At 35.5% G+C, this 15051-nt stretch overlaps 1 protein-coding gene across 3 annotated transcripts in view; it reads right to left on the bottom strand.

The window, feature by feature from the left end:
• Positions 1-2570: 2570 nt before the first annotated feature.
• SGCE (sarcoglycan, epsilon) overlaps positions 2571-15051 on the bottom strand; it is a 66226-nt gene continuing 53745 nt past the window's right edge. For 2 of the 3 annotated variants that reach the window (XM_012647871.1, XM_012647881.1), the window contains 4 exons: positions 13950-14161; positions 12985-13011; positions 12070-12258; positions 2571-2625 (listed from right to left, as the gene is read on the bottom strand). In XM_012647871.1, the coding sequence (XP_012503325.1) occupies positions 2571-2625; positions 12070-12258; positions 12985-13011; positions 13950-14161 (483 nt within the window). The remainder of the gene's footprint in view (positions 2626-12069; positions 12259-12984; positions 13012-13949; positions 14162-15051) is intronic. The other variant, XM_012647876.1, reaches the window with a different exon arrangement.

Raw genomic sequence — 15051 nt, forward strand, 5'->3', positions numbered from 1 at the left:
TGAAAATTCCTCCCACAATAAACAAAATGAATGAGGTTGACCGCGGGATGTATGACCGTACCTTTTAATCATGGCTTTAAAAAAACAATCATGTGGGTTGGTAGGGCAGAGAAAATGAGAAAAACTGAAGGGGCAGCAAATCTAATGGCTTGGGCCTAGTCCAAAAGGTAATGCTATTGCCAGCTTTTAACTGCTCTATTATCCCAGCGAGTGCTCACGTCCAGGAGTACAACATTAGCAGCTAGTCCATTTCTCAAGCTTTTGATGAGAATTTAAAAGAAAACAACTAACTAAATGAAAGAAACTTCAAAATCTACTCTCCCCTAATCAATTCCATATAGGTAGCTACAAATAAAATTACTTGCTATCCAAGAGACAAACTCTATGCCTAAATTACCTTTATAAAGAAAAATGACATTAGCACAGGGCTTTGAGGTACTTGGAAAAGGCCAGCTATTGTTTCATGATAATCATGCACAAATGTAGCCGCCTCTTTGTAATACTAGGACAACCAGAGTGAAAGAACAGAAAAGCTGTTGTACCCACGAAAATACATAAACAGCACTGAATTCAAGCATTTGCAGACAGAACAGAATAATTTAGAAATTGAAAAACACTTTATTTTTTCATTTAAATGAATAGAATGGGAATAAGGGATGTAACTGCCCATTTAGCTCCTTTCTCCAGGAGTATGACTCTAGCTTTAAATGTATCAGAGGTAGAAACACGAGTTTTCATAATTATAAAAAATGCTAGGAAAGTCTCTCTCCCTTTCGCAGTTAGATACTTCGGGGACTCACTGAAAAAACAATAATAACAACAAAACAACCAAGAGGAGATAGTGTACTTTAGTCAATAATATGATCCAAATTGCAGAAAAACATAAGAAAACAAGTAGGTAATAGGCTACAGTGTTAACTAAAAAAGGAGATCAAAGCTTTCTTGACTCAAGCAAAACGCCTGCTCCCCAAAACCTGTTTTAGAAAATAATTTAGAAAATTAGGTTGAACAACGTAAAATCCCCCTAGGAAAATTCTTGGGCTCTTATCACATTTGCTCAGGCATAAATCGTCTTTGTATTGGAAATACTCTCTATTACTAAAATGCAGCACACTAACAAGTGTACTTGCTAAAAAAATCTACGTGCCTATCAAATAAATCGCCCTCATATCAGCTGCTCAAGTTTCCTATTTCCCTTAGTGGGTAAATAAGTAAAATCTGGATTTTTAAAGTACTCGAAAGAAATATTTACTATTTTTTAAAGAAACTTGCTCCCTTCTACTTGCTCCATGCCTGAAATAATTGAGAATCAGAAGACAGACATCTTAGGAGAGATAGAAGTCTATGCAGTTAATGGGGAAGAAGTTCTATCATTTCCATTGCAGAAATATTCTTTTAAAATTTTTCCTCTTAAAAAAGTAGGCATGAAATTCGAGGTAGTAGGGACTCATTTATCTTTTTTTCTCTTTGGGTGACACATATTTATAGCAAAGTTTGTTCCTCATCAATCTCCTGAATGCTTACAAAGTAGCACCAACCACATCAATATATCGAACAGTCTTGTTGAAACATGTTAGCATTTAATTAAAATAAGTCATCAATATTGTAGGAAAAAATTCTGATAAACATTGTTTCATAATTAAAATCTGATGAACAACTTCATTATACTTGCCTCAAATCTTTGAAAAGTTGTCAAACGAAAATCTCCTTAAATTCCCGAAAGCAGTAATAGAGAAGATAATTTCTGAATGAAAACATCCAATACATTTCTATATGTGCCTGAAGTTTTTAAGAGATGTACTTAATAGCTGCCCTGCCACAATGCCACTATTCATACTTCAAATTCTACACCCAACTTACATTTTTAAAACTTTTCTTGCTTTTCCAAAAGAGCTACAAAGGCATTACTGGTTGCCTGGCAATTAGAACTAAGAATCAACCACTAATTAGAAGACAATCATGAATAAGTTATCTACTCAGTATTGAGATGAATGAAATAATTGGCTGTGGAAAATTTTTAGGGACATTTGAAAGAAATAAACTTAAAGAAAGCAAGTCTTAGGGAAACAGAATAGTCCAGGGAGAATTGTCCACCATCTTGTTGTCACTGGTCATGTTATAACAGCTTTTTAAACCGGCTTTAAAGCCAGGCCAACAATTTCTCATTTATCCCCTTGAAGCCTCAGTGATTAGTCACAATGGCTTCCTTTTGTAAGAGTCAGTTTCAAGCTGCTCACTTACTGAGACAAATCCTGGATGCATCCAAGCTAAGAATCTTTCATGCCAAGGGGAAGAATGGGGAGCTCCTCTGAAGGAAGGGGATTTTATTCAGTCTTCCTTAATTAGACAGGACCTCCATGGATGCTTTTGCTCTAAGATCATTTACCCTGTGTTTATCATTCGGATGCCAATCTACGGAATAATCTAAGCTATTTTTCTGAGGCTCTAAGTCTGATTAAGGAAGGACATAACTATTTTGCCTTACTTGGTGAAGCTAAAGCTTCATAAATTCTATAGTGCTATCATCTTTTAATCTATCAGCTTCATCCATAAACATCAACTTACTACTCCTAGTACTCACCTGTAGTCTGCTGTTGGGGAATCTGAGTCTGATGTGGCAAGTTCCTAGAAATGATTAACATTTTTTTAATAAAACTGTATTTGTTTACATACATGTAAATAGAAAGCAGACATATTAGAATGAAAAACTTTACAGGTAAATGTGCCCCCCGACCATGTGATCCAGCATAACTCCCCGTCCCCATTCATGAGTTTATGGATGAGAAAACTGAAGCCTGAGGAGCATAAATAGTAACAATATTTGATAACATTCATGGAATTACTAAAGTCTAAACTATCTCACAACCACCTTAAGAGAGACATAGGCATTATTATTTTCCCCATTTCACGGATGAGGAAATAGCCTTAAAAGTCTAAGGCCACATAGCTAGGAAGCAGTGGATAAAGATGTGAACACAGTGACTCCACAGCTTGTGCTCTTACCTTGTACACTTCCAGATCTAGGTCTAAAACACTTACACACACTCATACATTCTCACGGCACAATGTATAGAACAACCACCTTCATTTACTATCCCGAACCTGTGCTCGTTTCTCTTCATGCCACGGAATGACCCTGGCCATCCACCCAACTGCACTCGTCAAAATGCTGAAATCATCCTTGTCCTTTCCTGCTCCTTCAGTCCCCACATTCAATCACTTGGGAGCTTTTGATATTTCTCCTCTATCTATTTGAATCTGTCCCTTTCTTCCCCATCTCAATTGCTAACTTGGTTGAAGCCATCATCATTTGTTACTTGGACCCTTATAACTGGTCTGACTTGTTTCCTTATTCACATTCTTGCTCCCTTATAATCTACTATGCACACTGCTGTAAGAATGATATTCTAAGACACAAATCTGATTATGTCATTCAGACAACACACGCTTCAATATTTCCCTATATCTATCTGCTAATTAAGTTTCCAGCTTCTCTGTGTGGCCTAGAAGGCCATCGCTATGTCTGGTCTCTACATGGAGTACCCTGTCTGCTTGAAATAGACAACCACCCATCATAGCTACTATCATGGCCTACACCCAACCAGCTCCCATTTGTCCTTGCAAACTCAACTCAAAAATTGTTACAGCAGATAGGTACTGCTCTTACGACTTAAAAATTCCCGCAAGGAATATTATTAAAAATTTTAACATGTTATTTTTAATTTAAAAAATAACATTTCAAGAACCACCTCTCTATGCCTCCTCATTCTCTAAGCAACCCCCAATTAGGTTACCACTTAGCATGCTTTCCTACACATGCTGATTGTCATTATATTTCTCTGCAAATATTTAACTGCCCCAAAGTGCCTTAACAGTAAGAACTATCGTATTTTGTTAAGTATCTCCAGCAGTAAGCATGCAATGTGTTTTGAATGAATACATGCAAAAGTGAAGATTTACAAAGACTCACATAATACACGTGTTTATTAACATACAGATACAACCACTTATTTTCAAATTTTGATATTAAAATTAGTTTATGAAAATGTGCATTTTAGGTTCTTTGTGGAAGAAATTCTTGGAGTCAGCCTCTTGCTACAGAGTAAGGTTTGTTCCAAGCTAGGGATTTGCAAAGTTTTTTGTTTCTCGTCAGCAGAATTCCTTTTAATTGAAATCCTAAGCAGAACTCTGACGTACAAAAGAGATAAATGTGAGGTTGCCTGGGTTGAAACAAGGGAGCTAGGAATCCTGTCTGCTTTGTTTCCTTTGTAGCACATGCTGGCCCCTATTGCATTTCTAAGAAACCTCCAAAAAACAGTTTGAAAACCATTGATCTGAATCATTTCAGCCAGGCAAATATTATGTTCCAAATACAAAGATTTAAAGTGGAAAACAGTGCATGCTAGTTAAATACTGTTTAAACTCTTAATTTAATCTATAAAGTTAATACCTTCGAGTGACTTTTTTAAAATTTTCAGTTCCATTTTAAATATATTGCTAAGGAAATAAAAAAAATCCATTCTAATTCAATTTCAGGAAATTACTTAATATTAATAATTAATCCCATGATTATATTTTTGGGAGTATTTCTTTTGGTTTGTTTGTTCCTTCAGTATTTCACACAATGTATTTATATTGGTTTTGGGTGTGAATGTAAAAAGATAAATTTATAAACCACAAAAGGGAAATAAGTTCTAGATTTTAAGATGGAAAAGTAAACATCCCTACTACAGAAGTCAAAATGCAACTACAAGGCATCCAGGGTGGGGTGGGAGGACGTGTTTTATTTTAACTACTCAGGTACAACTGATGTGGGTCTATTCTACATTAAAATCAACACAGCACACATTCTACCTACACACACACACACACACACACACACACACACACACACACACGCACGCCCTCCACAGCACTTCCTCATTCCTTGTCAGCTCTAGCTACCTAGCCTATTAACGAATTAAATCAACTCATTTTGACAAAACACAAAAAACAAAGAGGACAAAGAAAGCACAAAACGTAGGTGCTCTAACACAGGCAGTGGTTGGGAAACAAAGACACAGGCTTTTCAAAAGCCCAAGATCAAGGATACCCCAAGTTTAAAATCAATTATTTGGATGAGGTAGTTGGAACCCCCCCTCTTGTGGGCCCTCCCAACCGATCCTTCTGTGGAATACAGCTTGAAACCCACTGATCAAACCACTCAGTCCATGCCCTGTCATTTCTTCTCTAGCGTCCATTTTTTTCCTCTTCTGCTACATTGCTAAACCTTCTAAATCACAATGGGCTGGGCTAGGTGAAGGCAGATGGTTGTTTGAGAAAGTGCCACACACGAACTAGCGAGAACCTTGGGGAAGATCCATAAGAAGGCAGTTGTGTGTATTATACTGATTTAGGGATGTAAAAGCATCTGAAGTGCATGTTCCAATTAGTTAAGTTTGAACTAGGCACATGCACTCCTTGAAATTTCAACTGAAACTTACATGAGTTCTATCAAAAGTATTTAAGTGTACAAGAAGGTGCTCAACCAAAAAAAATGTTGAGACTCCCCAGATTCTCCAAGGTGTGCGCACATAGCTGTTTTTGTGGCTGCCCAAACTTGTGACTACATGTGAGCCTGTGAGTGTTGGAGTGTTAATACATCTATGACGGGCGTATTTGAATGTATTCCATTTAAAAGTTGAAGGGATGTATCCCACATGAGCACTGCTTCAGGCATACTGGAAAAATGCCTACAACTCACTCTAGAGTTAAGACACACAGCATGCAGGAAGAAAGCAGGGGCATTTCCATCTTTAGTGAGAGCAGGCTGCTAAAGGAAATTGCACAGGAGAGAGGGGGCCTTCAAACAGAGGCCCTATAATCCTTCAAATAAAGGACCATAATAAAGTCATAAAACCACTGAGAATAATTAAGTTATTAATGGACTAACTGAGAGGTTATTATGTGTAAACTGCATCATGTAGAAATTTAAGAAAACTGTAATTCTCTAAATTATTAGCATTATTTTCTAATTTTATTACCATTAATTACACACAGTTAAATAGAACATTGTGTAAATTAGTCATTGCATAACCTCCATTCTTTAAGAAAGCAAGGGCAATAACTTGCAAATTAATAATAAGTGATTTGGGGGAGCACACAATTATTTGTTATATGTATAACCATTTTAAGGTAATTTGACATTCTTGGATACCCTGTAGAGTAATTCTATAAGTAACGCTGATGATTATTAACTGATTATATTGCTACTTGCTTCAAAATCCAAAAGCAAAGTGATTTGAATAAAGCCACAGAATCTGTGCCAGAGTTGAAAGAAAATGACATTAGTTATGTGGAATACAAAACACTTCTCTTTTGAATTAGTATGGAGTCATTTAACAATAAGATATAGCAATATATTTTTGGAATTGAATGGCTCTAAAATATCCTTGGCTGCTTGACACTTCCTGTCAACAGTAAACCATTATCTTGGTCCCCTGAAACACTGTCTTCAACAGATACTTTTATTAAAACCTATTTTTTTATTTATAGAATTTTACCATCAAGTTGGTTCTCATTATTACCAAAGGGAGGACAAATGGAAAAATACTTAAATAAAAGCTAAAATGATTAGATACTATCTTTAATTAGGAGACTTAATTCTACTTTTATACTTGTTAATTTGCGAAAGATTAAGCACGACCTACTTCCTGTTTTGAGGGAGACCTAATTATCCTGGATTAGGTGTTTACATTTGGAATAATGAATATGAAAAATTTTTGTATAGCCAATTAAAATCTTCCTGGAAAATGTGTGGGGCACCTTCCCCTGTTATTCATTACATAAGGGTCTTCTACAGAGATGCCCCTCACTCAGGAAAAATCAATTGGTATTGATGTTGGTATGAGAAATGAATAATGAGGCAGATCTTCCCCCAAAAGGCAACACAATTCATTAAATTTAATAATACACTTTTTTCAGAAAATCAAATATTTGGGATCGGCCAGTCAACGTGCTTTTCCTCAAGCATAAAATTGCAAAGATGACTATGATTTCTCAGTGGTTTTTAGTTTTTCCAGGTTTAGCATTTTTCTGTCCCACTCAGGCATTGTTTTCTGATTATCTCTCATTTCACACCATTTTCCTCAGGCAGTTTAAGGAGGTGTGGAAAAGTCTGGAGGCTGATAAACATAAACCCACAAACAGCCCCAACCCTCCAAACAAGGTGCATGGACTGCCTCTCTCTCTCACAGTTTCACACAGGGGAATTCAGGAGAAATGGTTCCCCTTTTAAAACCATGTGGAGGAGTGTGAGTAACAACCCTTCCCCTTCCCCACCCCCACCTGAAATACCAGAGGCTCTGGGTCTCCCAATTTTAAAACCTACGTCCTTTAAGTATTTAAGTCAGGGATTCTCAACCTTTTTTCTTTCTCTACCATAACATACACTTCCATCAGACTCCAAATCCCAGACTTAGGGCCCGAGATCTGTATTGTCTGTATTGTAAAAGCTCCACAGTGATTCCGACTGTAACCTGCTTTGAAAACTAGCTTAGATTCTTTCTCAACATTCCTTTTAGGACTTAAAATTCTATGACTTGGAATTTAATTTTTTTTTCATTTAAATAATTACAAAGGTTAATCTTTGAGGTACATCAATCAAATCTCTAGTAGATTTTTGATGTTAAGCCTTTGGTTACAAACATAACCCCCAATCCACTACAACGATACTTTGGGCAAAGCCAATTTACTTTTAAGAATTACTTTAATATGATTTCCAGAAACAAATTATAGTAAGTAAGGAGAATGCCTACAGAGGAAAAAATTTTAGTTAGTGGTAACATTTATTCACCGAGCTACAAAGATAACTAAGTACACATACAGAGAACCCGTCTAAGGGAGGGGATGGGCAGCCTTCTACAGAATAGCTGGCTAGTGTTCCTCAAGACTGCCAAGGTCATGGGACACAAGCAAGGTCTACGGAACTGCCCAGACCAGAGGAGACCTAGGAGACATGACTGTTGTATCCTAAGTAGAGTCCTGGAACAGAAAAAGGACATTAGTGAAAAAACTAATGACACCTGAAAACCATGTGAAGGCTACGTAATAGTAAAGTACCAACACTGGGTTCTCCATTGTGACAAACGTATCACAGTACTGTAAGATGTAGGATGTTAACAATGGGAGACACTAGCTGAGGGGTATCTGGGAGCTCTTTGTATTATCTTTGCCACTTTCCTGTACCTCTAAAATCATTCCAAAATAAAGATCTTATTAAAGAATAAATACATTAGCAAAAATGAAATGAAATCGCCCTTACATTTCTAGATGATGTGATAATTTGAACAGCCTAACTATTTATATTGTCTCTGTAATTTGAAAAGCAAAAGGAATACCGCATAAAATGAAACCCCTCCTTTCTGAGCCTATGCTGTCTGCAGGTTCTGCCTGGGCTTCCCTTTCCACTACCTCTTTATTCTCTTTGCTTGTAACCTGAACCAGAGATCCCTGTGGGGTCCATGGCCACACTATCTACCCCAGACTACACTATCAGGATAGGCAAATAATCTAATCTCACTTCTAACCTAATTTAGCTTTGTCTCTTATCAACGCCTCTAATTTACCATCTGCAAATGATTAAACATTTTTCTACTGACTAATTTATGGTGCCGGTCTGGAGCTCTGTGAAGCATTCTACTATTAAATAAAAAGAAAATATTACTGTGTAGTCAATAACGCGGCAGCCCCTCATTATAAAATTGTTTTAAGTTCTCTGAGGCAAACTGACTTATTTAAAAGACCAAACTAGTTTCTATGCAGCTTTGAAGGAAAGCTTGAATATCCTTGAGTTTTGCTTAGAAGCCAACATCAACCTTTTGCCATATCCTTATGCCTGAATATTTCTGGTGTCCAGTCGGAAGAATAAACATGAAATCCAGTAGCTGGCCAAATTGTTTGTGAATGATAAATTCAGTGCCCTTAGTATGAATCTGTGAAGGTGGAATGCATGCCCCTTCAGCAAGGGTTAATTAATAAGTACAAGGCAGCATTATCCAAGCTTATACCTGGTTATCATGTACTGTAATGCCTCATCAAATATAATATCTCATTTTAATCTTGAGAATTCAGTTCAATCCAAATGACCAAAATATTTATATGTGTCTATTTGGTGCTAAAATGAAACTTTAAACACACAGCTATGTTTTTCAGGTAAACAGCAAAAGTTGAATTTACGTAAAGGACAGCTACGATGAACCTGATACAATATATTCTCTATTATCTGGCATGGTTGGAAAATGAGGTTAATCACATATTCTGGCTTATAGAGAGTTACCATAGAGACCGTGCACATATTATCCATTTCCAAGAATAAAAGAAAGATAATATACACTCAACGCTGAAACGACACCGAATGTAATTTAATTTTCCTCTGATGAGTCAGACGCACTTGATGATCCTGCAGTGCCTCAGAATAATCATCGTGAACATCATCAATTATCTATGTACCCTATTTATATAGAAGTGCTAGTTAATGGAGCTTTTCCATTAGCAGAAATCTGAATAATATGAAAGTTTTTCTGGACTTAAAAATACATATATGTTAAAATTGTTGCAAGTTCAATATAATAGCCTATTGCATTTACAAATAGAGAGATTTGATCAACATAATGACAGTCTTGATGGGGTTATGGTAGGACCAGGAAGATGCATTTGGTTGTAAATTAGAGAGAAAATTTTATTTTGCCTGAATATTAGTAGCAATGTTGCAAAAATCCTAACTACAGGGAATCGGAATAATTTTTAAGGAGCTATTCGTATTCTCAATATATAAGGTTAGAAAAGGTGTCTAAAAAATGATAGTGGTCTTTCTTCCTCCCTTAAACTTCACTAGCCATAGAGTTTCACTGATATGCAAACATATTCAACTTCCCCTATGCATTACAATAAATAGTTTTGTATTCTAAAATTTTATAGTATTGTTACTTCGTCAATAGAAGCATTTCCCAAATTGTTTTTTGAAATTACCTATTCTGACATTTTCCCATGGATTCACAAAGCATATCAGCATACTTGTCTGAGGGTCTGAGAAATCTTGTAGCTTAAAAAACAAACAAAATCTGTTTTCCAAGTGTATTTGCCCATTTCTTTTTCTTTTTTTTTTTTAAGAGACAGGGTCTCGCTCTGTCACCCAGGTTGGAGTGTAGTGTGGCAATCATAGCTCACTGCAGCCTCAAGCTCCTGGGCTCAAGCAATCCTCCTGCCTTGCCTCCCAAGTAGCTAGCGCTTGCCTCCAAAGCTGCCTAATTTTTTTAAAAGGATGGGGTCTCACTATATTGCCCAGGCTGGCCTAAACTCCTGGTCCCAAGTGATCCTCCTGCCTCGGCCTCCCAAAGTGCTGGAATTACAGGCGTGAGCCAATGTAACCGGACTGCCCATTTCAGTTTCGAAGAATATCTAGCAACATTTCACTGGCACTCTCGGGCAAACAATATAAGAAATACTAGCCTTAGAGAATAAGTACAAATTCTTTTCATTTTGAAAGTGAATGATAAGACCATTCATAATTTTCATCTTAAAAAGGCAGGATAAATTGACAAATTGTGAATTATTATAATATTCTTGAAATTTGACTGGTATTTCTCATGAGTGCATCAGTGCATCCTAGTAAACTGGGTTGTACGATGACCCATAACAGATGGCCCACTGGCCATTGCAGAGCGCAGAAATCCATCATTTCCATTCAGTACAACTAAATTTTGTAACTTTAATATTTATATCCCTGATATATTAATGTTGGCAAAACTCAAAATTTTAAATGTATGCAATTTTCAACACTGATAATAGGACTTATTAATCACTCTCTTTCTCTCTCTCTCACTCACACACACACACACACACACAAACACATCCTTGGTCTATACAACTCTAACACAAATAACATTCGAGAACTTTAGGAAAATATTCGTAATACTTTTGGATTTCTAAAGTATTGTGGACAGATGTATCTAGTCTATACTACTCATATTATTATTTAATCTTCAAATTACCACATGCATTATACCTGGTTACAAAATAAGCACTCTCAATGGGAAAATTTGTATCCAGCATAGTTCCCAGATAAATTTTTAATTAATAAGTATTTACTATTATATCATATCCCAATGGGTGTGTGTATGAGGATGAGAGAAAAAGAGAAAGAGAGAGAGAGAGATTTTTTGCATATTCATTCCACCTACAAAAGTAAAATGAAAAAGAGAACCTCAAAAGCCAACTTTGTGACTTCTAGTGCCTGGGGCAATTGAATTCAACCCATTTTAACATATGGTTTAAAAAGAAAAAAAAAAGCCATATTCTTAAAAATAAATGATGGTTTTACCCACCATTCCCTTATATCAAAATCTAGCTTCTAGGCACATGACACGGGTTCTTAAGAGCAACTGTGCAATTTCCTCACCTCTCCCCCATACCTGCCGCTTACAAAGTCTTCTTCCGGGCTTTTTGACTGTGGTCCTTCTGATAACGTTTGCACTAATAAAACGGGTATTTATAGCTCAAATTGGAACTACTTGTTTTAGTATACAAGCAGATCACACACAAACAAAACAAAACCCTAAAAACCCTTTGTTTCACCCTTAGGCAAAAAATTTAGATTCCATAGGACTATATTAATAACAATTTTTTAAAAGGTTAACAAGACCAAATAATTCTAACAACATCTCTAAAAAAATTAATCAATTTGACATGCTTTAGGATATGTTTTTTTCACAATTAACTCATCTTTGAGCAAACATATATGTTCATTTATTATCACTGTCAGTTTCTTAAATATAAAGGTAAATATGTTTGTGTTTGGATTAGTGAAGTGGAAAATAAAAGCATTTCCTGAAAAGAATTCTATTGTGTTTGTGTCAGGACAGTGGGGATGGGATTTACACTATTAACATCCTTTTGGTATTTCTTCTTCCAGTTATAAACAAACAAACAAACAAACGAACATGACAATGAAAAGCTCTGGTTTTTACAGACATTCGTCTGTAAAAAAATATACATGCACATTAGCCATTACGGCACCGAGTGGATACTTACTGCTGCGTTTGCATCAAAGGCATGTTAGTGCTATCATAGTTGTCTGTGTGCAGAGGAGGTACGATTTCCCCAGTTACAGGGTGAAACACAGGAAGCGTTGACAGGGGCCATGCTATCTCTCTATTCTTGGACATGTCTCGAAGCTCCTTGGTAGATTTTTGAATAGCACTGTGATGAACCAGTTGGATGCTAGGTCAAAAAGAAATAAAACAACATATATTTAAAATTGTATATTAGCGCGATGGATCATCAATTTGAAAAAGTTATGAAATATATTTTTTCTTTTAAAATAACAAGACATTATTGCATTTTGGGCATTTTACAAATTATCTCACAAAGAGATAAATCTCATATACTTTTAACATAGCAAAACTAAAAATTATAAACTGATTTTTAAATACATAAGTCTTCCATTAAACTAAGCTATGAAGCATTGTGTTAATATTATAGCCCTAAGTAACAAACTAGTTTTCTATTTATTTTCTACAGTTCAGATAGCTTTTATATTGTTGCTTCTGGTGGGGCTTTTATAAATACTCACAGAAGTTTCATTTTATGGTAGGTTATTACTGTAGATTCTGGAAAACTTGTATGAAAGGTCTTTTCATCTGTTCTCTGGTTTATAGAAATGCAGATTGGGAAATCACATAATATAAATGGCAAGTTAATATTCTGAATCTGAAATATTTTAGGTTTAATTTTTTATCTATGTAATCTTAGTTTTCAAACCCTTTTTAGTTTTGATTTCTATCCCTCCTAAATATCTCTATTTAGAAAGCAGCTTTCACATTTATAAAATAAACTATGAAAGATGACAAATGAAAACAAAGCATGACACACATGTATGGAGCATGATGGGCAACTGAGAAGTGGAATAAAAATGATAAAGAAAATAACAGGAAAGAAGACACTTACTCTGGTGTTTGCATGTTTCTCTTTTCCCTAGAAACAAAACAAAATTTATGAATTAAATAATAGCATTGATATTTGGAACATTAAGACTATATGCTCATGGGATCTTGCATGATGTGGAAATGCTGACATTGTTACTATTAAATGCAACCAGGCAGCATTTGCCACCAGGTTTATGACATTACTTGGATGAGTACACATACAGCGATGGAATACTGATGAGAAACACATAGAAAAACGGAAAAAAAAATGGAGATTAAGAATCAAGCTCTTGACTGAAATAAATTCTATGACATAATGAAATCAGGCTACATGTAAAATGGAAGAATTTGCTACTTGCTGCTTTATTAATCTTTTATCCTTTGCTTTGTTATCCTGACTTCCAGATAATCTCAGGAGATTATCTTAATTGACATAGATGTCCTGAAAGTACTAACTATTCATGAGGTGAAGACTCATTACTCAAATTATACCTTATTCTTATTAATTTACTCCTAAATTGCTTTTTTAAATATGTTTTAAACATTTAGATTATGTCACCCTGTTTGACAGCAGAAAGATTTCAGTAAGAATTCTGACCATCACTCCTGATCAAATTAAGACAATTTATTTATTTAAAATGCAATTACCATGTCAATAGATTCTGAAGTCTGTGCTCACATAAGATGGCTTGTATAACCAAAATATCTAGCCTTAATTATTCTTCGGTCTGTTTTACCAGCATGAATTTACATCAAGCATTAATAATTTTTGAATAAAGTAATTATATCTCCTAATTTGATTTACTAGATTCAAAACTATTTTAATTCATTTTAAAGGAATAAAGTGCTGCAGTTTAACTTGAACACATTTTCAATTCATTTATAAAGTATTTTATGAACTAAATGAAACTTTGCTTTTAATGGAATATTCTATGTTATTATCTTAGCAGGCTCTCTAATTTTTTATTAAGGTTTTAAAGTACTCACACGCCTTCCCGTCGGCAGCACATGATATAAGCAAGTATTAGGAAAAGGACCAGTGCTACTGCCGAGGGCACAGCCAGTGTAATTAGGAAATCCGTGTAATAGTCTCTGCTTTTCAAAGAATCAGAAGGGGGTTTGTACTCTCCACCATCAGGTAAAATCCCCTCTCCACGAATCACTTCCTGATAGGTGGACACTTGCTTTGTTTTATCAACCTGATGCAAAAGAAGACAATTACACATCAAATTAATAGCTGCAAACATTGTGAGATTTTATGATCTGGACACACCAAAACATTCTTGGACAAATTATCTAAAAAGTCATCTTTTCCTATTCCTTTATCACCTTGAATTTGCAATTATTTATTGCAGCTAGGGAAAAGTAACGAATGACAGTAATTTAAAGGCTTTATCTTGCCCTGCTTTCTATGCCCTTCCTGCAACATGAATACGTACACATATCTGTAAACATGCATAATATATATGTGTGTGCATGTGTATGTAGTTGTTGTCCTTTTTCAGCTTTCTCCTTCTAAAGCAGTAGTCCTTCCTACTACTATGTAAATTTCTTGTTTCTTAGTGACACACCTCTAGTGCAGATGTTAACAAACCTCAATCGGCTGACAACCAGGTATGCAGGTATGGTTTCTAAGTTTTGTAAAAGAGAAAGGAAAAAAAATCACAGACAATTTCCAAATATGTTATCCTTGATCTTTCTGCCATCCAGCTGACAGAAGTAAGTTTTAGGAAAGATAGACTAAGGAACATGGAACATAGTCTAAGAAACATGCTATACTCTTACTAAATTCTATTCCAGGATCAAAAAATGCCCAACACTTGCACTAAGTTAATTTACCTACACATTAACTGAACTGCTTTCACTGAGTTGCATTTAATTATGCTAAGGTTTTTTTATTGGAGGACATTAAAAATGTAGCCATATGAAATTTGTTACATTTGCTGCTAAAAAAAAAATGTTGAGGAGAATTACTTGTAGCACTACTCAGTATCCTCTCCCAGAAAAATCCACTTGAAGAATTTTGTTAATAATATGATGCTGGCCGGGTGCGGTGGCTCATGCCTGTAATCCTAGCTCTCTGGGAGGC

The sequence above is a fragment of the Propithecus coquereli genome, unplaced genomic scaffold, assembly GCF_000956105.1.
Source record: "Propithecus coquereli isolate 6110/MARCELLA unplaced genomic scaffold, Pcoq_1.0 Scaffold108, whole genome shotgun sequence".
NCBI classification, from domain to species: Eukaryota; Metazoa; Chordata; class Mammalia; order Primates; family Indriidae; genus Propithecus; species Propithecus coquereli.